The 26,668-nt window shown below is 40.1% G+C and overlaps 2 protein-coding genes across 5 annotated transcripts; both read right to left on the bottom strand.

Moving 5' to 3' along the window:
• Positions 1-10,535: 10,535 nt before the first annotated feature.
• On the bottom strand, positions 10,536-13,462 carry CUNH7orf25 (chromosome unknown C7orf25 homolog). 4 transcript variants are annotated; one of them, XM_036429828.2, is made up of 2 exons: positions 13,302-13,462; positions 10,536-12,372 (listed from the first exon to the last, which is right to left on the bottom strand). In XM_036429828.2, exon 2 carries the CDS (start codon positions 12,349-12,351, stop codon positions 11,074-11,076), a length of 1,278 nt encoding a protein of 425 aa, XP_036285721.1. In that variant the 5' UTR covers positions 12,352-12,372; positions 13,302-13,462; the 3' UTR covers positions 10,536-11,073. The 4 variants fall into 4 exon arrangements, with proteins under 4 accessions (XP_036285721.1, XP_036285719.1, XP_036285720.1 ...); XM_036429826.2 differs by lacking the exon at positions 13,302-13,462 and adding an exon at positions 13,014-13,121; XM_036429827.2 differs by lacking the exon at positions 13,302-13,462 and adding an exon at positions 12,857-12,876.
• A 4,093-nt stretch (positions 13,463-17,555) lies between these two features.
• On the bottom strand, positions 17,556-26,660 carry PSMA2 (proteasome 20S subunit alpha 2). The gene is made up of 8 exons (XM_036429833.2): positions 26,531-26,660; positions 24,218-24,294; positions 23,158-23,290; positions 21,650-21,772; positions 20,809-20,890; positions 19,199-19,272; positions 17,921-17,978; positions 17,556-17,833 (listed from the first exon to the last, which is right to left on the bottom strand). Exons 1-8 carry the CDS (start codon positions 26,569-26,571, stop codon positions 17,717-17,719), a joined length of 705 nt encoding a protein of 234 aa, XP_036285726.1. The 5' UTR covers positions 26,572-26,660; the 3' UTR covers positions 17,556-17,716.
• Positions 26,661-26,668: the final 8 nt, after the last annotated feature.

The raw sequence follows: 26,668 nt of genomic DNA on the forward strand, positions 1-26,668 counted from the left end.
AGTTCTTATTTGGAGGTTATTATGTTCATACCCCTTCTTCGCCCATTGGAATGTAAGCTCATTGAGGGGCCATATTGTTAACTCTGAGTTCATGCTGCATCCCCAGAATGATTTCTGGCATACAAAAGTTACTCACTCCCTACTTTTGAATAAATAGATAAATCTATATATATAAAAGCCTAAGCAACCCAATGACCAAATGCCTGGTCAACCGGTTGCTATGATACACACTGATCACCAGGGGGCAGACACTTAATGCAGAAGCTGCCCCCTGGGAGTCAATGTGCTCCCACAGCAGCTGCTCAGCTGACCTATGGGCACCATATGCCAGGCTCACAGCTGGCAAGCACAGCTGTGGAAGCACAAGCCTGTCCCACCTCCACGGCAGCGTTATGAAGCGGGATGAGCAAGAGGAGAGTGGTGCAGTGCCCGGCCCAGGCTCAGGCTCCTCCCCAGCCGCCTGCCACTTGGCACCCTACTACATCCCTCAGGGGATGTCGGGCTGCCAGTTTTGGCCTGATCCCCACAGGCCAGGATTTCGAAAGGGACCCCCACCGGTGCATGAATCCAGTTGCCATCCCTTCTCCACAGCTCCTGTTTGGAAGGTCTGGAACCCATAATAAATGCTCTGGCCTCAAAACAAAATACATTATATTCACAGGTCATTGCCCTAAACTAATCCTGTAGCCCAACTTAACCTCAAGGGGCCAGGACACCCAAAATTCCCACGGGCTTGCAAGGCAGAGAGCTGTGAATATTTGGTGAATTACATGCAATGGCACCACTGAAAATAAACAGGCATTGAAGTATATATAGTATGGAGATGCAGGATACCACATGCATGGAAAGGGAATAAGGAAAACATATAAGAAAACCGGATGCATTCATCCCAGCATTCTTTGTAAGCTGTGCAAAGATGATGCCTGTCTTGTGGCTACATTCCTACTATGCAGCACAGTAACTGATACTCAGGAAGAACTCAAAAATTATTTGTTGAATGATTGAGTACATCAAACAACTGACTGCTGTAGATAGAGTAGAAACAGTCAGTTTGGCCATAGCTTCTCCTATTTGAAATGGTGTTGTTTCATGGAAGGATGCAGGGTTCATGTATAAGCCACATCAGAGAGCTCGTTTTTCTTTCCCCTGGAGTCAAAAAACTGTGTGGCTCATCAGAGTTACACAGACAAGAACTGCAGAAATCCAATATACCGGACAACAATAGGCTGCAATCCCAAGTCCTGGGATTGCAGCCAAGTGACACCCACCCTCCCACCCTGGAGCTAGCTGTTCTGCCTCCTCAGATGGAGTCTTCCGGAAGTCCCCTCCTCCAGCCTCTTTCCAGCTTTGAGATGCTGGGATCCTCTGATCCTGGTTTTGGCTTTAGCTCTGACTTGAATTATACATTGCTGAAGTCATTGCTTATTCTACCACATGGTTCTAGCAGCCCCTTTTTATAAATGAAGGAACAAAGAACAAGAAAGTTCATTGAGGGTCCAATATCACACGTGGTTTTAGGACAAGGGTAGGGGAGTGAAGCAGGATACAGAAAGTTAACCTGAAGTCAACACCCTGGGACGCTGTAGGCATTCTCCCTCCGTGGCAAACTACCACGTGGAAGGTGCTTATGAGAAACATCACACATATGCCTCGAATACGGAATTACACACACTGTTTGATGCACAAAGCCAGGCTGGAGTTTCAGATTCAGCTAAGCTGTCTGAAAATCCCATGTGAAGTTTGAAAGAGAGAGAGAATGTGAAGCCATGTTGCACATGAGGAGGCAGTTCCAATCTGGATGGAAAGCTCCCTCTGCTGGTCCCACACTCCTTGTTCTTAGCCTTCGTGGGCACACTGCACTCCACGGCAGAGCCAAGTGCATGGGATCATGAGGACGGCAAGTATGTGCTGGGTTAGCAACCCGCGAAGTGATGGGTGGTGGTTCGGGGGGGGGGGGGGGGGGAATTCCAAAGGAAAAGGGACAAGTGGCCTTTGGCCGGAACGAAAATGCTACTGAAGTAGTCTGAGCTGCTTCTTAATAAAATATAAAAATAAAAAGTTATATGGCATTTTCACAGATTTAACACTCAAATCATCTTTTCCCTCCTAGAACTCAATCCAACTGAAGTGCTTTGAGCACATATTATGTTCTCAGATGGTTTCCTTAGGAACTTATGATAAATAGAAACCAAAACTAATGTTTGTTTCAGGAGTCTGTCAACCTCACAGACAGTGTTTATATGAAAAGAATTCCCTCTCCATGGTGGATACAGTGATCCCGGCTCAGAGCTCCCGCAACAGGACAAAGGATTTGGGAGGAAAACAATCTGTTCTATGGTTGAACAGGAGGCTTCCATCACCTGACTGCTATTTCAGAGGAGGTCAAACAAGCTACATACACTCATCCCCACACACACACACACAGCCACATGTAACACACACACACACACACACACACACACACCATACACATAGCCAGATGTAATGCACACACAGCCACATGTAACACACACATACCCCATACACACACACAGCCACATGTAATACACCCTATATACACACAGTCACATGTAACACACACCATACACACACAGCCACATGTAACACACAGCCACAAGTAACACCCACCATACATACACACACAGCCACATGTAACACATTATACACACACATCCACAGGTAACACACTATACACATGCAGACACATGTAACATGCACCATACATGCACACACAGCCATATGTGATGCACACTATACACATACATCCACGTGTCACGCACACTCCACGTACATATCACCATCCACATACAATCACAGCCACATGTAGCACACACACACACCATACACACAGCCACGTGTAACACACACATAAACTATATGCATACACTATGCACACACACAGCCACATATAACACACACACACACACAAAGTCAAGCACCTTTTTATTTTCTAAAATTTTAAAGTCAGCATACTCAAATTAAAAGTTAGGATTTGGCCCAGCCAGTGTGGCTCAGTTGTTGAGTGTTGACCTATGAACTAGAGGTCATAGTTCAAGTCCCGATCAGGGCACATGCCCCAAGATTGTGGGCTCAGTCCCTGGTGGGAGACATCCAATCAATGTTTCTCTCTCTTCATTGATGTTTCCTTCTCCCTTCCTCTCTAGAATCAAGAAAAGTATATCTTTTTTAAAGTTAGGATTTGATTGGTAATTACTCCATAGCTCACCCTTGTCTGAAGACTTTTAAGTATGCCTTCTGAAAGATGTGTTACATCTGAATAACTCATTTCTTAAGAGGTCACTCTAACCCCAGAAATCGTTTGCAGAAGGAGTGGGGTGCCAGAAATCACTCAGACCAGTGAGACCAGTTTTATAAGTAGGCAGAGAAGATGAATAACAACTTGGATATAACTTCCAGGGTTCTGACAAGTGTCTCAAGCACTCTACTGCCGGTCCTATTCCTTCCTAAATGCCTGAGATACGGAATTTAAATTCAACTTTTTTGGTCTAAAGCCATGTATCTCTCTTAAGTGTTTGTATATTTAAAATTGTGGTGTTATTTGTACCTAGCACAGTGAATGTCAAAGTTTGGGCCACTAAGAATCAGCTCAAGAGTTTGTTTTACAGAAGAACTTGGTCCAAGTCTTCACTGAAGCTGAGAAGCCTCCGTTTCATAAGTGGCCTGGATAAGTCAGTAACAGGTGATTTGTGGACCATACTCCAAAACGATGACTTAGAACAAGAGACTAAACAGGAGATGGTCTCTTAAGATTCAGAGAGACAAGGGAGGGAGCAAGGGAAGGATTCATTCTGAGATATTGGGCATTTAATCTTCTTGTTTGTCCTGGAAAAGTTGAAGATACTCCTTTGGCAACTCCTTGCACACCATCACCACCTGTTTCTCACTGGCTGTGAAGAGAAGTTTGGAATTAGACTTCCAAAGAACGTATTTGCTGAGCTTCTGCTCTGAGCTACACACTTGGTGATTAATTGTGCAAAATCCTTATCGATCGCTGTTTATCCAAATTCAAGAGCAAAAAAGCAAGCACAAGGGAAAAAAAGTAATTAGCTCTCTCTGCACCTTTCTTCAGGAACAGGCAAATGTACCATCAACTTTTCTTTTAGAGATGCTGCAAAACCTCCGGCTTGGGATGGGTAAAGTTCTCTGCTTCGGTCTCTCAAAAATAGAGGCAAAAACTACTGAAGGACTAGTTCCAGGGAACTGAGGGCCCCAACCCTGTTCACATCATATTCCAAAGTAGAGTTTGAAAAGGAGTTTTTAGAAATTCCCAGGCATTCAAGTTGCCTTGAACCACCAAACTGGCTACTCCTCAGGGTGACTGATGCCCATATCCCAGCATCAGAACTAAGCCCAGGTTATGGAGAAATGTGTCTCTCTTCATGCTTCCCATTCATCTACCCTTCTCATTTATATTCTGCTGACATACGTGAAATCATTTTACTTGTGACTACGCCCCTAGATTCAAAATCCTTACAAAGGAAATGGTCATTGAAAATAAAAATCTGATCAACTTAAATAAAGAGTAAATAAAAAAAGTAAATAAGTAAAATAGAAGTTAGGAGGTGGGGTGTCAACACCCAGGGGGAGATTTATGGAAAGGAGAGCCTTGACTTTCCTAACCAGAGCCTCGGATCACTTATGGTCTTGCTAAACAAGGATGTGTTTGCTTGTTTGTTTGCTTGTTTTTTACTAATGATTAGCAGAGTCTCTTTCTTATTGCCATAGTGCTGAGCACTGTGCTATATGCCAGACAATGTACTAAGTTCCTGATCACTGAATTCTGCCATCTCACAGATAGAAACTAAGGTTCGGCTTCTTTTCCAGGGTTAAGTAGCTGTGCTACCTAAATGTCCTAAATGGGGGCTGTTCAAATAGCCACGAGGGGAGTCATTAAAAGTTTTCCACTGCTTTTACTTCCAAAAAGGGTCAATTCCTGAAGAGTAAACCAGGTTTTAAATTCAAGAACAATATTCATGAGTTTCAGGACATCCTTGTAAGGTCATTTTTAATCCCCTTCCTTAAAGATGAAGAATCTGAAGCCTGTTTAGGGGAAAAGACATGAAGCAGTTTCACTCCTCTAATGCACCATCTTTGCCCACCCCTTATAGAGGCTGAACCAAGATCCTGCCCTGATTTTAGAGAAGAAACCAAGATGCATATGCAAAAAAGACAAAAATATTCACACTTGCAATGAGGAAATAGATATATATATATATAATTTCAGAGAGGAAGGGAGAGGGGGAGAGAAATAGAAACATCAATGATGAGAGTCATCTACCCACTGCCTCCTGCACACCCCCTACTGGGGATCGAGCCAGCAAGTGGGGCATGTGCCCTGACTGGGAATTGAACTTTGACCTCCTAGTTCAAAGCTCAACCACTGAACCATGCAGGCACCACCACATTTCTTGGCTGCCCTTGCAACTAGAGCTTGGCAAGTGATTTGGATTCCACCAATGACATGCACCCATACAAAGTATGAAAGGTGGCAGCAAAAAGTCTGAAGTGAAGTCACCTTTTATTCTGCAGACACCCAAAATCAGACACATAAATCAATATAACTCTGTGCGGTCACTAAAGCAGAGATCCCAATGCCTAGTCCCTGACTTTGTTAGTTATGAGAATTAGCAATTTTTGTTTTCTTTCTTGCTCCACTCAAACGTTTCTTGTTTGTTTCTTAAGCCATGCACAGTCAATAATTCCCAATCAGGGGCATTTCCTCATCCCCCACAAGACAGTTGTCAATATCTGGAGACATTTTTTATGGTCAGGAACTAGTCTAACTGGTCAAGGGGATAGCAGAGAACTGGAATGTTACTGCCATCTAGTGAATAGAGGCCAGGGTGCACTTAAATATCCTTCAATGCAGACTCTTGACAACCAAGAATTATCCAGTCCAAAACGTCAATAGTGCCGAAGTTGAGAAACCCCGGAGCCATATAGTGTGCTCAATATCTGCACATTAAGCGGCTCTTTAGCTCTGCGAGTTGCTTATATTTACCCCACCCGGTGAAGAGAGAACAAGTATGAAAAAAGTGGCACTTGGAGAAGAGCATGAGAGCATTGTAAGGAGCAGAAAATCTTCCTGGGCTGGTCAGTGGTATCTGTTTGCTTAAGTATTTCTAATTCTTGAATGTTTTTCTCTGGATAACCAATATTTACAGGTTTTATAAATGTTTAAACTGTTTTGATCACAATCAAAATATATTCAGTGATAAATTGATACTAATATTTATATATCAATATTTTATTAATGCTGATATTTCTCTTACATCTTTTATTATTCATGTGTACTTTTTATATATTCCTATGTTGTAAAATAAACTGGATCTTCTCTCCTAGAGGATTTCCCACAGTTTCAGAGTTTAGAGTTAGATGCAGATTATCTGTCTACCCATCTATCTGTATCTACTCATCCATCCATGTATCTAGATTATCTACTAGCTATTTTTCCATCTACCTACTTATCTGTTTAATCTATACTATTTCTCCTTTTATCACATTATTAGCCACTAGGATCTTTGACTAGATTCATTAAATACTGAGCACTTGCAAAATAGTGGTACTCTAACTCTAACTCTTTTTCTATTTACTAGCTGGAATACTTTTATAAAGAGAATTTACCCCTCATCAACTACATTGATAGCTTGGGTTTAGGTCATATAGAAAAGACAGAACATATGCAGTCTGAGTATTGCTTGTCAATTTAATCCTTTCTTCAGCTACAAAGATAACTCATTACCAACAAGCCATTTCCACAAAGGAATCTTGTAATGTCCACATAATTCCTACATGATATTAAGCTGACACTAATTTTTCGTGACAAGGGCCGCCTCATATGACCAGAATTGGTGGTCCTGTTGGAAGAGGATCTATCCATTTGGTCAAAATTGATCCTGGTCCTGAGCAGGCTCCGTTAAGGTTAGGCTAATAGACTGTGCAGAAAAGGCTTAAAGCACCCCCGTGTGGCCTGTGTGGGTAAAAACAAGCCATGCTGTGTTTTCTTGTTGTTGCCCATGCAATAAAGCCACTGGGTGCCCTTATCCCTCCTTCCAAAAATGGCAGCTGTAGCTGGAGAGCTTGTAAGAGTGTTCGCTTTACCAGGCCTGATACACTTTTAAATGTTAGTTCGGATCTCCCATCCTAATAGTAATAAAAACAGAATTTATTCTTTGGAGGAGAACAATCAAAACCTTCAATAACATTATTTCTAAAAGATTTAGATATTTTATTTGTATGTGCTTCTATGGTAGCTTTTGCAAATGTCTTAGGTGATTTTCACTAAACTCTCTAGCATCTAAAAAAAAATCTGTTTTATAATAAGTGATTAATAAGTCTAAATGAAGAGAAAGTAATCATTAAAAATAAAAATAAAATGCAAAGAATCTATCTCTGAGAGCACACTCCATCCATAAATGAATGCAGCAGCAGAAAGAGCACAAGACTGGGAATTAGAAGGGAAAGGACCTCCAGACTCAGTCCTCACAGCTTCTCTACAGACAGATGTTTCAGTCTTCCTGATCCAGAAAGGATGTAACTCACCCTGGGACACACAGCAGAGCTGGCCTTCAAGCCGAGGCTTGCCTCACCTCAAGTGCATTCTTCTCCCAATACCAGACTGCCTAGGAAGGTTTTCCTCACAAGGCCTTGGGCAGGTCATGACCACCTTCACTCTCTATTTTTCTTCTTGCAAAATTAGAACACTGAGCTGCATGATCATTCTGTTCAAAAGCTAAACCTTTGTCATTTGTCTAATGTTTGTAGTGTCCAGAAAGCTGAAATGTGTTACTCTAAGCTTAAGAAAAGTTGGTTCAGTGGCCACTTTCACAGTTTTGCAACAAATGTCAAGCCAAAACTTGAACTTCCACACCTGCCAAAAGGCGAATATGGGAGTGGTTAGGAGGTGACCAGGCTGGCAGGCAGAAGCGATTAGGGGCAATCAGGAAGGCAGGCAGGCGAGCAGTTGGGAGCCAGCAGTCCTGGATTGTAAGAGGGAGTCCCGACGGAATATGACTGCTTCGTTGCTGAAATATTAAGGTGCTTTTAACAGAGTGCTGCCCCAGATTTCACTATAAGGTACATGACATGTGCTATAATGCCTTTTCCTAAAGTCTAAAATATTCTGAAATTTAAAATACATCTGACTGCAAAGATTAAGGTTATGGGATTGTGGCCCTATTCCAGAGAAGGAATAAGCATTTTAATACATAATTTCTTGTCAGCCATCGTCTGTTCTTGACTAATCCTGGGTCTTTCCACTCCTTTAGAAGGATCTGGGACCCCATCTATGGAAATATCCACCAGAAGTTGTGCCTTGAGGAGTCTCTGCAGCCCAACCAGTTCATACCTGGCAGTGATACTTGTTTTATCAGTCTTTTCTGCCGAGTCTCCAGAGGAAAGGTAGCCTACTAGAGCTTCCCCCACATTTTCCCAGAGCTGGTCAACTTTCCTCAGCAGAAAGCTCTTTCTACACAGCAAACAGAGCCACTCATATCCCCTTCCCTCTAGCCTTGTCCGACCCACAGAGCAATAGTGTCATGTGGGCCAAAGAGCGCCACGCTGAGTCAGTGGACCTGCTCAGTGCTGCCTCTCCATTCTTAGAGAAGGTATATATCCTGCAAGCTTCAATTTTCACCTCTGTAATAATGCTCCTTATCATCAGTACTCAGGACTGGTAAATAGGCACGCCCAGCTCCTGATCTGAGAATTATCCAGTGAAAACAATATGGATCTGCTCAAATGTGTCATCTGTTTTTTTAAAGGGTACAACACCCCCCAAGCAGCAGCAGCAGCAGCAGCAGCAGAAGCCAGGCTAAGAAAAGAAATAAATAGCCAGGGAAGGAAGCAGACTTTATCTTAAGAAAGGCTGTGGGAACTAATTGTACATATTTTAGCTGGCAAAGATCCAGGTTCTTATCAATTCATAGAAGGCAGGGATAGAAAACCACCTTTTTTCTGCTACTACATAAAAGCTCAGCCCTTCATCCTATCTGGCACATGACGCTCAAAAATGTGTATTGAATGAATCAATTAGTATGTCAATTCTGTCTTGAACACATCCAAGGCCATTTTAGTCCCATATTTTTCTTTCACACAAATTTTTATTATTTTCCTCGTATCTGATCCTGGCCACTGTTTCTTAAAAATTGCCATTGAGTCTCTAATGTCACTTTTCAGAGAACATCTGCCTCTCTAGTTTCATCTTTTATAAACTGTCCACATGAGCCTGAACTTTGAAAGGCCCCAATACTCACTTCTGTACCTTTCCAATCCCATTCATTCCTTTTAACACATTTTGTGAAATATCACACTACGAACCCACAAATGTCATTTCCTCACTTCCTGACTCCTTACTGCTCCCATAGTATTTTAAACGTAATTCTTTTAGAGATTCTAATACAATTATATTTCAGTTGTTCATTTCCATTTCAGACTAAGAATTCCTTACAGCAAAGAAGCTATTTTTAATATCAAATTATTATAATGTTCAGTACTTATAGTAGTTAAGTACTTAATAGTACTTTAATAGGTTCTCCAAAAAGCCTAAGTCCGATTTCCAACACTAGACAATTTTAGTTAAATATATGTGAGTTATTTAGTTAAATGCAATGTGAGTTAAATATACCTCTCTACCCTAAATTGGAACTCCAATCACAGCCATTTCCCCTGGGAAATATGTTCTGAGTAATAGAATCTCTCCAAAGAAAAACACCTCATACACTTAATTTTGCATTTCATTTCAGAATGTTCATGGACCACAATAATCCCCAACAAACATTACAGCTGAAAATTAAGTTTCCCTCCTCACAAAATAGGAATTGGTACAGCAGGAAGAAGTCAGGCTGTGAGGATACAAAATCATTAATATTGGCTCCTATACTTAGCTTAAGGCTCAATTTTCCCATCTTAAAAATGTAAACACTTATCTACTTTGCTGGTTTGTTTGCTTTGTTACAAAATAAAGCATCTAGCATAATATGGACATAAAAATATCTTTTTAATTACAACATGTCATTCAACAGGCATGGAGTTTCCCTGCCACTATTTCACAAAAATGAGATAATGCAGTTATTACTTGACACTTGAAAAATAAACAAGAAGAGTTCGCAATTCAAATATTTGCAACATGGGGACAGTTTGTACTTAAAAGTAAAATCTAATTTTTTTTTTTTTTAGTTAATCCTCACCCAAGGATATTTTGCCCATCGATTTTTAGAGTGGAAGAAACAGGGAGAGGCAGAAAAATCAATGTGAGACACATCAATTGATTGCCTCCACATGAGAATTGAGCCTGCAACCAAAGCACATGCCCTTCAGTCCATGGGCCACTGCTCTATTCACTAAGCCAAACCAGCTAGGGCTAACATCTGAATTCTTTTTAAATGTTTTATATAATTCTTTTTTCAATTTGTTCAAATTAACTATATTTTACCTGGGTTGTTGTCTTTCTTTGCAAAAATATGTGTATCAATAGACCCATGGGACTTGAGAGATCAATATTTATTTTAAAAAAGAAAAGCAGGAAAAACAAAGATTTCCTTTATTCCATATTAATGTATTCTTTGTAAACATACCCACAGATTGCATCTGACACATAGCAATCAGTAAGTTTCTTTTCTTTAATGGCTATAACTTTAGAACCTGAAATTAACTATACACTAGTATCTCCCAGCCTGAACCTACTATAAATTGATAAATCAATATAATAAAAAACAAGCTTCGGTTTTCTCCAGATGTTTAATTCAAGATGAAGTGTAGCCATATTTCATGAAACATGACTACCAGTAGGGAGATTTGTAGCCCTGCTGAATCAAACAAATAAAAGCACTGATATAGCTAAAAGCCTTGCATAGATGTTTTTCTGTTCTTAATCACTATAAATAAAGATGTCTCTTGTGCTTTCTCTACTTTAGGAAGTTATATACTTTATAGACGGGAAACAAATAACTCTACTGGTTTGAATTCTAAGTTATTCTTTTTACTAAAGACCTTTTGTTTTTCCAATTAAGATGGGAAGACCCCGTTGTTGGTATAAATAATTTGTGACAATATTTAAAGGATCTCACAATATTCAGTGTCAGTTCTGTAATCTCTTGGTAAGGGAGTGGCTAGAGGTTCTTTGCTCTCAGTAAGTGCTCTGGGCTGATGGATAAACACACTAAATTTAACACCCTGGTTGTTGGCAGCTCTGACAAAACCACTATTGGCAGTCATTGTGATGGCTTTTAGGGTGTCTCCTGTCCCAAAAATCGTTAATGAACGACTATTGATTTTTGAACTGGCCACTAGTCGCAAGGCACGTTCAGAAGGCTGGTCTGGCACCACAGTAATTCGCTTAATTAGCAGAGTGGCCCTCTCTCTCTCCCCAGGTCCTCCTAAGGCATCTAGAATAGACTGAAAATCCTTGACAGCAGATTCACAAGCAAACAGTTCCTTGTCCTTCATAAATGCCTCCAGCTGTGGTAGAACCTGCTCTTTCCTCTCTTGCTCTGCTTGTTCTGTTAGTACTTTTTCTTTAAAGATAAAGTGGCAACCTCCATAGCTGAGGGCAGACACATATGTGATCAAAGTAGTAATGTCCAGATTTACTCTTTTGCACACATCAACCTTAATCTCTGTTGGAAACGCAACACTTGCCAGTATATTTTCCCGGTCTACTCTGGTCACCTGGAAACGTTCAGAGCCCTCTTCATCTGATTCGCTCTCACTCAGTGGGAGATCTTCGGGGTGATTTAACAGAGAGTTAACCGCCACTATGTCACCTCTCACAGATATGCCCATTTCTTTCAGCTTCTCTGCCATGGGGCTGGAGACACCGTTGTAAAATGCAAAGATGATGTGAGGGTTGCTATACTGCACTGGCTGCTGGTGGCTGGCCTGAACGAAGTCTTCAGCTTGCTCAATGATGCTTTTGTCACCATACTGTCCCCGGCCCAGCCAAATATTATGCAAAGCTTCAGCCTTTCGGCCAATGGCTTTCACCCAAGTATGACCACCATTTGCAACAACGTCCACCACAAGGGTCTGCTTTTCTCCCAACGTATCTGTGTAACCAAACACATGAAGAACGCTAACAACTTCCTCCAGGTTTTCTGCGGATTCCACTATGGCTCTCAGGTGTGTTAAATTAGTGCTCTGTAAATGGGATTCCTTAATAGCTACTTTCCCAGCTTCTACTTTCTGTAAAAATTTCAATTCAGCCTTCAATTTGCTGCACAGCTTGGCACCACCTTCAACACCGCCTTTTCTTGATATAGAAAGTGATTCTGCTCTCTTGATCAGTTCCTTGGCTATGGCAATTCGTTCACAAAGCATGGAGTGCGCAGACATGCTGACAGCATTATCCCTTTCCTATGGAAAGAAAAGAAACAAGGCAAATTGAAAGTCTTCACAAATTATGGGGATTAATTCTTCACTGAGGATTATAAAACTTCAATCTAGCAACAAAGCTTATGGAGGCTGAGTCTAGGGACCTGAGCTTCTGCATGTCTGATTTTGGGGTGACTCCTTCTCTGACAGCTAAGGAAGGAATAAGAGCTATACTTCCGAACTCTTCCTTAGGTGTGCTGGATTCTTAAAAAGTTCACTTTCATTTCTCCAGCTTGAAGGTATGGCGTCCACAGCATGTCCCAGGTCAGGATTAAATGCAGGAGTTCAGCCATCTGCTATGTAAGACATTCCCTATCAGCAGCCTTACTCTGGTTGTAGATAAATTTTAATAAAAAGCTCAAAAGTCAAGGCAAACTGATTCAAGTAAAAATAGCCACACAAATATTGGCAAATTATGCAAAGCAAGACTCTCTCCCCTAAAACACCCACACTGAGGCTCTCTAACCTCTTCCTCCTCCGTGAGCGGGTCTTCTCTAATCAGGGATTACCCAGCGGGCACGCAGACACCGCCCAGGAACCAAGGAACCAAGGAACCAAGACCGCCTCGTTCCTGCATTTAACGCCAACCAGCAGACTTCCAAAGACCGGAGGAGCCCACTAACTTGGCTCCCTCCTCCATTCCAGACATCCACTCAACTCCATGGGGACGGGACACAGCCCGCGGCGACAGGGCACCTGCGCGGAGGTCGGGACGGTTCGGTGTCCAGCCGCCGCGGTGAGGCCTGCGGGCCGGCTTAGGTGCCAACGGCGCTGCGGCCGGGCCGGGCGTGGGGCGCGGGCGGGCGGGCGGAGGCCGCGCTGGCCACCCTCCCCGCCGGCCGCCGAGCTCAGCCCCCTCCGGGCCTCGAAAGGGAGCCCGGCCTCCTGCTCCCGCCCCTCCCGCTCCTCACCCGCAGCGCCTGGAACCCCGCGCAGCGGGCATGCGCGCGCGCCCGGCCGGGACCCCCGAGAACTTCAAGCGAGTCGGGCCGCCTGCGCTCCGCCCGCGTCCCGCCGCCTCCGCCGCCTCCCGCGTCGCGCCGCGCAGCCCGCGCCGGTGACGCAGCGCAGGGATTCCCAGGAGGCAGCGCGGCCTCCCGAGCGGGGCTGAGGTGGGCGCGGCCATGTTTGTTGATGGCGCCTGGCTTCGGAGAGGTGAAGGGGTACAGGCACAGCCACCGGAAGCCGGGAAAGGGCAGTGGCCAGCTCCCAGGGATCGGACCACACGCCAAGGCTTCGTCCCCGGGGCCCCAGGCAGGCTGACCTCGAACCCCAGCCTCTGATCGCTGGTTGGCCCTTGCCCGGGTGGGAGTGGGTGCATTTTAGTGAAGAAGCTCTCCCGGTTCTCTCACCCCGGTCAAGTACCCCATTGCTGTCATATTCAAACCCCTAACAGGTGCCAGGCAGTGGTTGTCTTAGAAGAAAACTTAGCAGAGGTTACACCTGTGGGAAGTGCTGGCGCTAGTAGGATTTCCACTGCACCGCCCGGGGCTCTCCATGGAAAGCGGAGTACAGAGATGAGTGCCCTCCTCAAGAGATCAAAAGATCAAGTAACTTCTGAGAGACAGGAAAATTCATATTAGTCTAGAAATAAGTAAATAGAAGAGTGCCCAAAGTCACTCAGAAAGGTTAGGGCTTTATTAAATAAGAATAATTTTGAAAGTTAAGTGGACTTCCAAGCTAAAAATGTTTTGTAGACCTTCTGTCAAATGTAAAAAAACATTCAAACCTGTGAAGAATTTTTGTGCGTTTATTAGGGCCAAACTGTCCACAATTGCGGGGGAGGGGGGGGTCCTCAATGCATTGAGATAATGCTCCAGAATGGCAGTTTTGCACCTTATTTTATGCATTACAATGAAAAGACCAGTGGGTTACATGAAATTCATTGGTGATTGATCAGGGAGACATGAGAAAGCAAATGGGGAGGGGAACCTCAGGGACTGGATGAAAAGTAAAATGATAGACACACATATAAATTTTACAGAGATGGATATGGGATAGTTGACAGCCAACAATTAACATGATAGTAACGGTCTCTGCCCCAGTGCAGGGGCACTGGATGTGCACTGAGGGGTCTGGAGAAAGGGGAGTCATCCTGACAATCCAAAGGAATGTTACCATAGATGCAAAAGACGACAGGCTTAGTTAAGGTAAAAACTGACTTTTGTCAGGGAAGATTCTAGCCTAATACATGATTACCTGCCATAAACTGCTTTTGGTTAAAGTTTTTAATTTCAAACCATTCTTAGGTTACTTTAGGTCTCTGGGTTTGACACCTCCAAAAAGGGCACACAGATGGACAACAGACACATTAAAACTTCATTAATCACCAGAGACGCAAATTAAAGCTACACTGAAGTATCACCTCACACCTACCAGAATGGTTTCCATCAATAAATCAACAAACACTGCTGGTGGGAATGCAGACTGGTGCAGACACTGTGGAAAACAGTATGAAGTTTCCTCTTAAAATTAAAATGGAACTGCCATTTAACCCAGAGATCCCACTTCTGGGAATATATCCTAAGTATCCCAAAACACCAATCAAAAAGAATATATGCATCCCTATGCTCATAACAGTGCTATTTACAACAGCCCAAGTGCCCATCAGTTCAGGAATGGATAAAAAACGTGTGGTACATTTACAAAAAGCCATAGTACATTCACATCATGGAATACTATGCCGCTGTAAAAAAAAAAGGGGGGGGGGGGATTGTTACCCTTTAAGACCACATGGATGGACCTAGAGATTATTATGCTAAGCAAAATAAGCCAGCCAGAGAAAGACAAGTATCACATGATCTCAAACATGTGTCATCTAATGACCATAATAAACTGATGAAGAAATAGGTCCAGAGACATGGCTATGTGGAACAGATTGACAGATCACAGGGGAGGTGGTTGCTGGGGACAAGAAGAGATTAACCAAAGAACATATGCATACATGCATAGCCCATGGACACAGACAATATTGTAGTGAAGGCCAGAACTGGGTGGAGTGGGTAAAGGCGGTTAAAATGTGGGATATCTGTAATAGTCAACAACAACAACAACAACAAAACAGTTAATCTACAGGCTGGAAATGACTAGAATTTGGGACATTTAGAGATGCATGGAATGGATTGCTAAACCAAAGAATCTGGACATAAAAAAGGATTTATTTTAAGGCAAATGAAAAGAACAAACTGAGAACAAGGGCGAAGTGTTCCAGGCAGCTCCAATGGAACTGGGCTTCATATTTAATGTGGCTGTAGGCAGAGATTAGACTCCTGACATAAATCCATTTCAGCTAATTTTTCCTCTTTATTCTGTAAACATCCAATAAGAAACTGCATGTGATTTCTTTTTGTCCGAAATATAAATGCCTTTATTTTTCCCTTCTTTGATTTGTAGAATTTTAGCATCCCTCTGTTTTTTTAATTTGATATTAGAGAGCAAATTGAAAGGCAGTACTTAGCCAAATCATTATCCTTGCCAGGCCTTTCACTTGCATTAAAATATACTTTCAGAAAACCCTCTGAGATAACTTGTGCCCTCACGTAGGCAGTAAATGGGAGGGGAGACCTGACTAAAAATCATTCCTTTTATAGTGTGTTGGATTCACAATATATCAAGAACCCATAAGATTAGATGAGGCCATCAAGACAAACATCTATAATAATAAAAGTGTAATATGCTAATTAGATTTGGCATCCTTCTGTAAGAATCTGGGGCTGTGGGGGAAGCCCAGGCCCTGGGTGCCAAAGGGAAGCTGGTGCCAGCAGCCGGGGAAAGGAAGGCCTACTCTTGCATGAATTTTGTGCATCGAGCTGCTGTCTTGAAATAAAAAGTTGGCATGTACCATAATAAGCTTCTGCCACTTAGAATGAGAAAGGGGTGTTGTAACTGGGAATCCTGACAAAAATTCTCGAAGACTCCCTAAAGTTGGCTAAATTTTAATCAAAACCTTTTTAGCTACATTTGATCATGAAATGCTAGTATCTGTTGGTAAAAATAACACTCATAAACCCTCCCTATGTTCTGTAAGCCAGACTAATTATGTGATTTCTCTTATCCTAAGATCTCTTAAAAAAGGCAAAGAAGTCCAAGTGGTGTGGTTCAGTGGTTGAGTGCCCACCCATGAATCAAAAGGTCACAAGTTCCATTCCCAGTCAGGGCACATACCCAGGCTGCAGGCTTAATCCCCAATGGGGCATGTGCAGAAGGCAGCCGATAGATGTTACTCTCTCATCAATGTTTCTCTCTGTCCCTCTCTTAAAAAAAAAAAAAAAAAAAAAAGTCAATAAAAAATATTTTTTAAAAATATCAAGCAGCCCAGCTGATGTGGCTCAGCGGTTCAGTATCAACCCATGAACCAGGCACAATTCAGTCCCATAACCCAGCTGTGGGCTCAACCCCCACAGGGCTGTGCAAGAGTCAGGGGAATCAATGATTCTCTCTCATCACTCTTTATATCTCTCTCGTCCCTCTCTCTAAAATCAATAAGAACATTTTTTAAAAAAGATAAAATTATACTATGCCTTTGCATATGATGAAAACAGAGTTCAGATACTCTGAATCACCTGCTTGATTGTCTGGACCTTAATTTGCAGTAAAGATTCTGAATACTCTGAGATTACATAAATGAGGGAGTCTTAAACCATAATTTTTACGCTTAAGTATTAGTATTTTATTTCCAGCTGTATGTTCACCCTTAAATTTAAAAAGTCTGTTCTAGGCTCTAAGGAGGTCTTTTACAATACACTTATCTACTTGTGATGGAGAAACCAACAAGAACCAGCACGTCATTGTTCACTTACATAATCTATATCCCACTCTTCTAAGCTCCAGTGCTATTTCACAGAACCACCTAGGGTTCCACTGACCAAACCTAGTGGTGCCTAAGAAACATCTGCACTTCCTACCTTGTCTCAGGAATACATGAACGTGGGTAGATTTTCTCAGCTCTAAAAACAGTGTTTACCCAAATCGGCATTTTGCTTTACTGAAGCATAGACAATATCTGGTAGTAAAGAAAGAGGATAAATTTGACTTAACCAAAATTGCATGAAGACTAAAGAATGACTTCACCATTCTGTTTTGCAACATAGTTTCCAGAAATCAACCGAGATAAAAAGCAAAAAATAACTATTTTAAAATTTTACGAACTCCTAAAAATCTGAAAGTTGGATTTAACAGTTTATTATGAGTTATAAGTATCATTTTAAAAACACTGATCCATTAAATCATGTAGAAATGAGTATGCAAAAAGTTTGCAAAACAAAACATACTTTAAACATGTTTAAGTATAGAGATTATATGCAATTCCAGATTTTCAGTCACTTCATTATGCTATGGCAGCCAAGTAATCCTTTACTTCAGTTGGAGTGAGCCTCCTAAATCCAGCTTCATTGCAGATTCCAACTTCTATGTTATCTTCTGTCATCTGCCCTTCAAAGCTTTCCTATTGATGAGGCAGGAAAAAAGGTCAATTTTCCAAACAGTTAATTATAAAATCATTATAAACCCAATTATTAGATATTGAACTAACCTTTAGGGTTAATATGGCTGTATGAATGGCATCTTCAAGTTCTAGATCTTCATTATATCTAAAGAGTTTTTCGAGAAAAAGAAAATAATGGCACTATTTATATTATAATAATTATTTAAACACAATGATAGCAGCAGCCTAAGACTTTTAAAATTTTAAACACTATTAAAAATACTAAGTTACAGCCGAAACCGGTTTGGCTCAATGGATAGAGCGTCGGCTTGGGGACTGAAAGGTCCCGGGTTCTATTCCGGTCAAGGGCATGTACCTTGGTTGCCGGCATATCCCCAGTAGGGGGTGTGCAAGAAGCAGCTGATCGATGACTCTCTCTCATTGATCTTTCTAACTATCTCTCTCCCTTCCTCTCTGTACAAAATCAATAAAATATATTTTTTTTAAAAAATACTAAGTTAAAAATTAATCCTCTTAGTCACCTCATTGAGATAGCTGTCCACAAATAAGAAACTGACAATAATTTAAGGTGCATTCCCAATATCATTAATATAATCCCAATATGAGTTTATTTTAGGAAATTTCTTTAATTATAAGTAGTTCAATAAAGTCAGAATGTGGTGGCAATTATAATTTTTAAAAATAAAACAGAAAATACAGACTTTGGCTAAAATTTCTTGTTCTTTTAAATTGTAACTCAACGTGAAATGTTTTGAAGACTTATTAATAAAATGAGTAAAAGAAAAGGGAAGTGATTTAAGATCCTAAATTATTTAAGTTTACCAATTAATACCAGGTCTAATCTTAGTAAAGTTCATCTGTTAGTTAAAGTCAATAACAAATTTTTCACATTAAAAACGTAGGACATTTCTTGGTAGACTACAATAATTTGAGTCTAGAATACAGCTGGAAATAAGTGAAAGCAATTCATTGTTATTATTAGGGCAGCAACAGCAGATTTTTACATAGTGCTCCATTTTTTATCAAGCATGTATATCATATACTTACTCTACCATCAATACTAGGTATTTGGCTTCACAATTTATTACTATAATTGTCATAATATAAAATGTTACCATTTAAATCACTTAAAAAGTTTTCTCCAGATCCAATTGTCCTTGTATTTTGATAGAGAAGTTAAAAAATTAAAAATATTACTAATTATATTGAAGAACAGGGAGCCAGAGTGGAGTTTTTAGTTTTATCTGTAAGTAGGCTTGAATACAGATTACAACAACAGATTTTGGACTCAGGATATAGATTAGTTAAAGAGAGCTGAAAACCATAAAGTAAGATTGCTAACAAATCCAGTTATGGTAAGCCTACCTTTTCTCAAGAAAAGTTTTTCCATTCACATAGTTCTTTCCCATCGCTGTGGCTTTCCAGGCAAAGTAAGCTCCCTAATAAGGAAAGGAAGAAGAAAAGCCATTATTTTAAATAACCTAATTATATTGACTTGCCTTTTTTTTTTTTTATCTCTAACTTCTCAAGTCACAAAGTAGGTTATTCTTTCAAAAAAGTTAACAGATATAAAAGGCAAGAAAAAGACTCTTGGAAGTTATGGGGACGTTCATTATCTTGATTGTGGTGATGGTTTACTCAGGTTTTACCTATATCAAAATTCATCAAGTTGCACCCTTTAAAAAGTATGCAATTTATTATCCACAATTTATGTAAAAAAAAAGTCAGTTAAAGGAAACTGTGGGTAACATAAAGCAAACAATTAAAAGTGATATTTTAGCTTACTAGGATTGAAGGGCTCTATAAAACTGTCATATGTATCTGAAAAGTGGAGCTCAATTCATCATTATTGGTAAATAAATTAAAACAGCAGCAATATGGCATGACTTCCTTCATCTGTTGAAAAAATATATATGCACGCGCGCGCGTACCACACATATTTTAAAAGAAAACAGCTGCCTTTTAGATACAAGGATGAAAAAGAGCAAAAGATAACATCTAGATTCTTGTGGTGGTGGCTTCTGCTATCCTCTGGAAAGTAAGGGCTTGTTATCTAGCTTCAGAAACTCAGAGATGTATTAATAAAGTTCTCAAAATATTTAATTTTTCTGATTTAAATAAAATACTTTCTTTGCCTTCTTAGATTACAAAGTTAGATCATAAGATTTGAATTAAGCGAACTTGTGTCTGATGATACATTAAATATGAAAGGTCAGTTCCTAATGATTTTTTCTTCCAGTTCTCATAGTAAATGAGACAGATGCAGAGTAGCAACATCCTTAATGAATATTTTTAACTCAGAGACCAATCCTCTGCTTTAGAGTAGACAAGTCACCCATTTTGCAAAACAAAAGACAGTTTTATCAACTTTTCCACAGGATTAGTCACACTCAAGTCAGCACCCAGATTAAACAGAAGGCAAAGAGTACAACACTGTCCTCTAGACCAGTGGTCGGCAAGCCTCGGCTCGAGCGAGAGCCACATGCGGCTCTTTGGCCCCTGGAGTGTGGCTCTTCCACAAAATACCACGTGCAGGCGTGCACGTACAGTGCGATTGAAACTTCGTGGCCCGTGTGTAAAAGTTGGTTTTCAGCTCTCAAAAGAAATTTCAATCGTGCTGTTGATATTTGGCTCTGCTGACTAATGAGTTTGTTGACCACTGCTCTAGACCCATATATTTCACAATATTTCTCAAAGTAACAGAATTCCAGAGACTTAAAAAGATCTGATTAATATTTCAACAAATCATTCAATTATGTGATGTGAATGAACAAGACAAAAGAACACAGGGCAAAACTAAGGTAGCTTCATCATCGAAAGACTGAATTACTGACACTTCAAAGAGACAAATAAATATGAACTATTTCATACTTTCTGAAGTCCAAATGAAAACGACAAAATATTATTAATCTCAAATGTTTTGTTATTGTTTTTACTAGCTTTTAAAGGATTCCTCAAACACATGTGATACTTACTGATGGATCTGACTGAAATAAATATGGTCTCCCCTCATTCCAACCACAAATTAGTAAAGAAACTCCAAATGGACGAACACCACTGAAGAAAGGAGAATGAAAATTACTTGTTAAAGTCAACTTAAGTAAGAATTTATTAATTCTCAAGTGAAGTAAATTATCAGATAAACCAAATTAGACTCATAAGTTCCTTAAAAAATACTTAATATCTCTTTCTGAACAAATCAAATCAAAACATAATAATTCTCTTTGTGGTACGAAGGAATAGCAGTTAAATCATTTTCATTAAATGGAGTGAAACAAACACTGGGTTGAATAAGGGTGGAGTAACATTAAGTGTCCTAACAAAATGACAACCTTTAGCAATGCAGTTTTTTCACTGGCTTCACACATCAGCAATTAGCTAGCTCTACACTACTTCATCCACTTTCACAAACTCAAAAGAATTAAAATGTATATGGATGTGTCAAAGAGTTATTGCTTTCATGGTGTGCTTATGATCATTTCTGATTGGGATGAGAAACTTGGAAACAGTACGGTTGTTTGCCTATAGTAGTAAAAAGTGTTTTAGTAACTGGCAAAAGAAATTTATTTAGAAGGTACTTTCTGCTGCTTTCCTCTATTATACAAACAGAAAAAAAAAAAAAAAGAAAAAAAAAATCAGACTTTTTTCCGTAAGAAAATATTCTAGTTCCAGTTGAGAAATTACTCATCATGGTGACTTTCTCTACTCATTAAACAAATACAGGAATAGGAAGTCCTCTTTTTTTTAATGTATCTACTCTTCTAAAATGATTTCTTTTTCTAATACAACACATTTCAAGTAATAAAGTCAACTTACCCTGATTGGGTATATTCTTGCATCACAGAAGCTACTCTCTGTACCAGCTGAGCTGTGGGAATGGGTTCTTGGTAAACAAGATAATATTGCTGAGCTAGTTTTCGAGCTCTGTGCACAAGCACTCTAACAAAAAAGGAAGAAGTAAAGTTTAATTACAATGAAGCCATTCTAAAGATTCATTCTCTTTCTAACAACATATAACTACAGCACAAGTTAATAACTATCTGCTCAAAGCCAGTCTTGCTACTACATGATTCCAGTTAATTTATAAGAAAACATCACAGCATCACAGAAATGAGCCACAGGAAATAAATAAGGACAAGGCAAAAACAGATTAGCAGTACCAGTCAGCTTAATAACAACAGATTTAGTGTACACTAGCACAATGACAGCTTTGTCTCCCTCCATGGTTTCCAGATTGTACTCCCTCTCCCAAGGGTAGTCACCCTGTTGCTTTATACCTCAATCCAGCACACACACATACACCTGCACATGTGACCAAAATTTCAAGCATTTTTTTTCTCTCTGCCTCAAACTTCCTCATAAGACTTCAAAAAGTCTCTTTCAAAGATTAAAATATAGCAAATAACTACTTGTTACTTTAAAAATGTAAAAGTATTCTTAAGAATATAATGTAAAGTATATAGCAAAACAAACAGGATGTACCTTTACTTGCTTATGTGCTACTGATCTGAATGAAGCATGCACATTATCACCCTGCACAATAAAAACTCAGTTTATTCCGTCAGTAGCACACTGAGGCATCCCTTCTATAAACCATTAACAGTATCCACTATAGTGAAGCATGATCACATTCCAGAGACACTGTTGCTTTTAAATTTATTAAAGGGAAATTCTGGCTCTACCTATTTTGTTCCACACAAAATCAAGAATGAAGCCATATTCCTTTTATTGTTAAATGACAGAGGGCTGTAAATCTCTTTCAACTTGTTGGTCCCTAATGTAACAGGATTACTCTCTCGCCTTCTGTGAAATACAAAGGAGTGAACAGATGATCATCTAGATCCTGAATTGGCTGTCATATTCAGAAAACTTCAGCGGCCTTTGAGAATTATGTCCCTTTACTAAAAGCAAATAAATAAAATAAGGTCAATTCTGGATGGTGATATTTTCTTCTGCAGCCTGAAGACTTTTTAAAATATAGTTTATTATACCTATCATAACTTCTATTGCTTTTTTAAAATGCATTCAAAAACAGCAAAGCCCTTGAAGTCCAGCCCTTGATGATAGAAAAGGGACTGTGATCAGAAAGAAGAAACTACTAAACAGGTAAGAGAAATACTGTATCTATCTCCTCTTTTACAACCAACTTGCTTGCATTGAGTATCCTCCTTAATGTAATCCTTTATGTTGCTATTACTATACAAAACAAAAAAGGAAGTTGGAAGATTAAAGGATAAACATTCCTTGATTTTTTTTTTTTCCTCAAATACAGATTATGAGCAAGTCATGAGATGGTGAGAAAATTAATAAATAGTATAGCATACCTGTAGTCTGGGCCCATGCCACTATATACCAAGCCTATGTGTTTGGTAATTGGCTCCACTTTGTGTACACTTCGCTCATCATACAGAATGGATTTCTGTTTCTTCTCTGTTGCTAATACCACACCATTTGAAGCTTTAAAAAAAAAACATTTCACTAAATGTTTAATCATTTAAAGACTTCTTCAAGAGCTTTCAAATAATAACTACATTTTACCAATGTTCTTTTACTTTCAAAACTTTTTCTTCTGGATTTCTATATTAAAACACATTGTGTACCAGTAGTTTTATTGCTAGCTTTACCCAGTGGCCAGGTAAGTTTCTATCGAATAAGTACAAATAACGTTTTACATAAATGTTAAAGGCACGCTTTAAAATTAAATACCCATTGCATTTTGAAGCTATTTATTACATGTTCTTATAAGCTAGTATCTTTTTAAAGTATGAGACTTTGCAAAACACTGTGTAAGATAAAGCAAGAATTCTCATGATTCATCTGCAATGTGTTAAAAATCACCTAAGGAGCAACAATAAATCAATTTTTCCCTCAGTGGTCATCTACATGCACGAAAAAATCCCAACAGCTAACAGAATTACACAGCTTCCTTAGAAGTATTCCAGGACATCTAAGAGTCCACATGTTTTAAAACAATGGAATTTTGCCTACTTGTCCTACTCTTCTTATAACCTGAAATTCAAAAATCAATGACAAAGACTTTTTTTAAAGGGTATCTTTAGATAATAACCTTTTCTAAATTACAGGAAGGATAAAAACTGCCCGAGAATAGTGATATATAATTAATGGAAAAATAAAATAACACTCAGTTATTTGAATGGGAAAGACTATAGATTATCACAACTAATTAGATAAAGGTGCTATATTTATTTTGAAAAAAAATTTAATCATCTTGTTAGACTTACTATATTCTTGAACCTTCAGATACTGTACATTAGAACTGTAAAAATTATGCTGCCACAGCTTTTTATTCACAAATTATTAATTCCATAAGAACATGGGGATAAGTATTAGCAGGCATCTGAAATGAATGAAGTATTTAATTACCTTTAATTCCCACTGAAGGGGCTCCTCCAGCTACAGCAGCCAAAGCATATTCAATCTGAACAAGTTTACCAGATGGGCTTAAAAAGAAACAAGGGTGTTCATTAAATTCACACATTCTCAAATATTTATTATAGAAACTTCTCCAAATCCATTAATCAAAAATCAAGAAATTGCTAGATTTTGAAATCCTATATAATAAAGAGCTAATATGCTAATTAGACAGAACAGCAGAATGACCATCCAGACAACCTTCCAGTCAAAGTGGAGCTGTGAGGGCCAGGGGCCGAGCCCCTTGCACAAATTTCATGCAAGGGGTCTCTATCATAAAGTTGTGTGGAAACTGAAGTTTACTAGGCAATTTGAACATATTCATAGTTAAGAGCTAATCTGTTTCCTTAGGTTATTTTCTTGTTTGCTACTTAAGTAAGTATCATTCCTGTAGCCTTTCACCAGTTACCTCAACCTTGTGATTTGGGGCAAGTTATTAAATCTCTCTGTACCTCAGTTTCCTAATCTGGAAAATGGAGATAAACAGTACTGAAGTACTCTGTTTCCCTGAAAATAAGACAGTGTCTTACATTAATTTTTTCTCCCAAAGTTGCACTAGGTCTTATTTTCAGGGGATGTCTTATCTTTCCATGCGCTAGGTCTTATTTTCAGAGGATGTCTTATTTTCAAAGAAACACGGTAGTTACCTATTTCAAAGGTTGTGAAGATGAAATGATGCCTTTTGTTCCCAGCACAAAATTAATAAGTAAACACCAAAATAGTAATGTTATTAAGAACATGAATGTGTCTGTTAAATACCAAACAGGAGCTATATATATTTTAGAAAGTAGAATGGCATAAGACTTAAGACCTAGGTATCAGTCACAACAAAGTACTCCCTATATAGTATAATATGCACGTTTACCATACTTATCATTGCATCTTTGTCTATGAAAACTCACTCATCTGTGAGCTCCCTGACCAATCTCTGTATTCAATCATGCCTCTACCCCATTCCAAAGCACCAACATCTCTATCTGGGATAAGTGAAATAGCTCTTCTTAACTATTTTCCTCTTCCATCCTTACCTCCATCCCCCAGACGGAATGACCTGTGTACCATGTCACTCCCCACTCAAGCTCTACAGTAACTTCTGGGTTCACATAAAATAAAAACTCCTTACTCTAGCCCACATGTGTCAAACACAAGGCCCGCGGGCCAAATCCTTGATAGCATGTGAGTTGGTTAACAGCACTGTTAAGGAAAAGATTGTTCCACTCATTTTAAATTCACATTTCTGGTTAACATTGTCAGTTTATGACTGTTCAGTAAACCATTCGGCCCGCGATTTAGGCTGGATTTTAGATTTTGGCCCCTTCTCTGATTGAGTTTGACACCCCTACGAGTCTAGCCCTACAGGACTGGACTTGACCCACGCTAACTCCTTCCTCACTATTTGCCTTACATCAATTCCTTGAAGAGATCAAGCTCTTTTCCAACTTTAGGACTTTCATACATGCCGTTCTCTGTCTGCAATGCTCTCTAACCCCTAAATCTTCAAACAGCTGGCTCCTTTTCATCTTCCAAGCTCAAAAACCACCCTCAAGCATTGGCCTTTCCATGATTACCAAATCTTAAGTTATGTTCCTTCTAGACCCACGAGTCTCAGAGGGAAGGGGGGAGCGGAAAGAGATCAACCAAAGATCTTGTTTGCATGTATGCATAACCCATGGAGGTGGAGGCCCAACTGCATGTGATACACAAGCATGCCTAGGTGATGACAGAAAGCTTACTTGGCGCTTTCATTTTTAGTTCCTGAGCTTCAAATACGGGCATCGAAGAAACCGAAAGTGGAGGTTTTGAAAGACACTCGTACGAAAAGGAGGCTAAAACTCACATCAAATGTTAAACTGAGGCTTTCTGAGATGTGACCAACATTCCGAGCTCCAGAAGCTCCGGAGTCAGGCCTACCTGGGCCAGGAAGAAAAATCCTGAGTTCTGAAAGGGACACCCAGACACAGCTCAGCCAAAGCTGCCTCCTTCTCTAGCATCCAAAGCGAAAGCAAATCCCCGGCTGAGGCCTGTACCTTCCCACCACCTCAGGGTCGCCCGGGTCTCCCGATCTGCGCTCCCCTGGCCTCCCGGGACCGCTGCTCCTTGGGCCGTGGGCGGGCCCGATAAATGACTTTGCAAAGTCCTCCTTCCACCCCTCTCCCCTACTGGGCCCTCCGAAAGCACCGAGCCGAAGACCATGTCGGAAAAAATAAAATAAAAACCCGGTGGGCAAAGATCCTGCAACCTCAGCCACGCAGATGATCTCCATACCTGAAAGTAGTCAACGAAAAGCTGTACCCGCGCTCCGCCATCTTTACCCGGAGAGGCAAAGCACGCTCTCGCGCCTGCGCACTACGTCCGGCTTCCTCTTACGTCCCTCCGGGCAAGTCTTCCTGTCTCTTCTCTGAT

The sequence above is a fragment of the Pipistrellus kuhlii genome, unplaced genomic scaffold, assembly GCF_014108245.1.
Source record: "Pipistrellus kuhlii isolate mPipKuh1 unplaced genomic scaffold, mPipKuh1.p scaffold_m20_p_10, whole genome shotgun sequence".
In the NCBI taxonomy this organism is placed as follows: Eukaryota; Metazoa; Chordata; class Mammalia; order Chiroptera; family Vespertilionidae; genus Pipistrellus; species Pipistrellus kuhlii.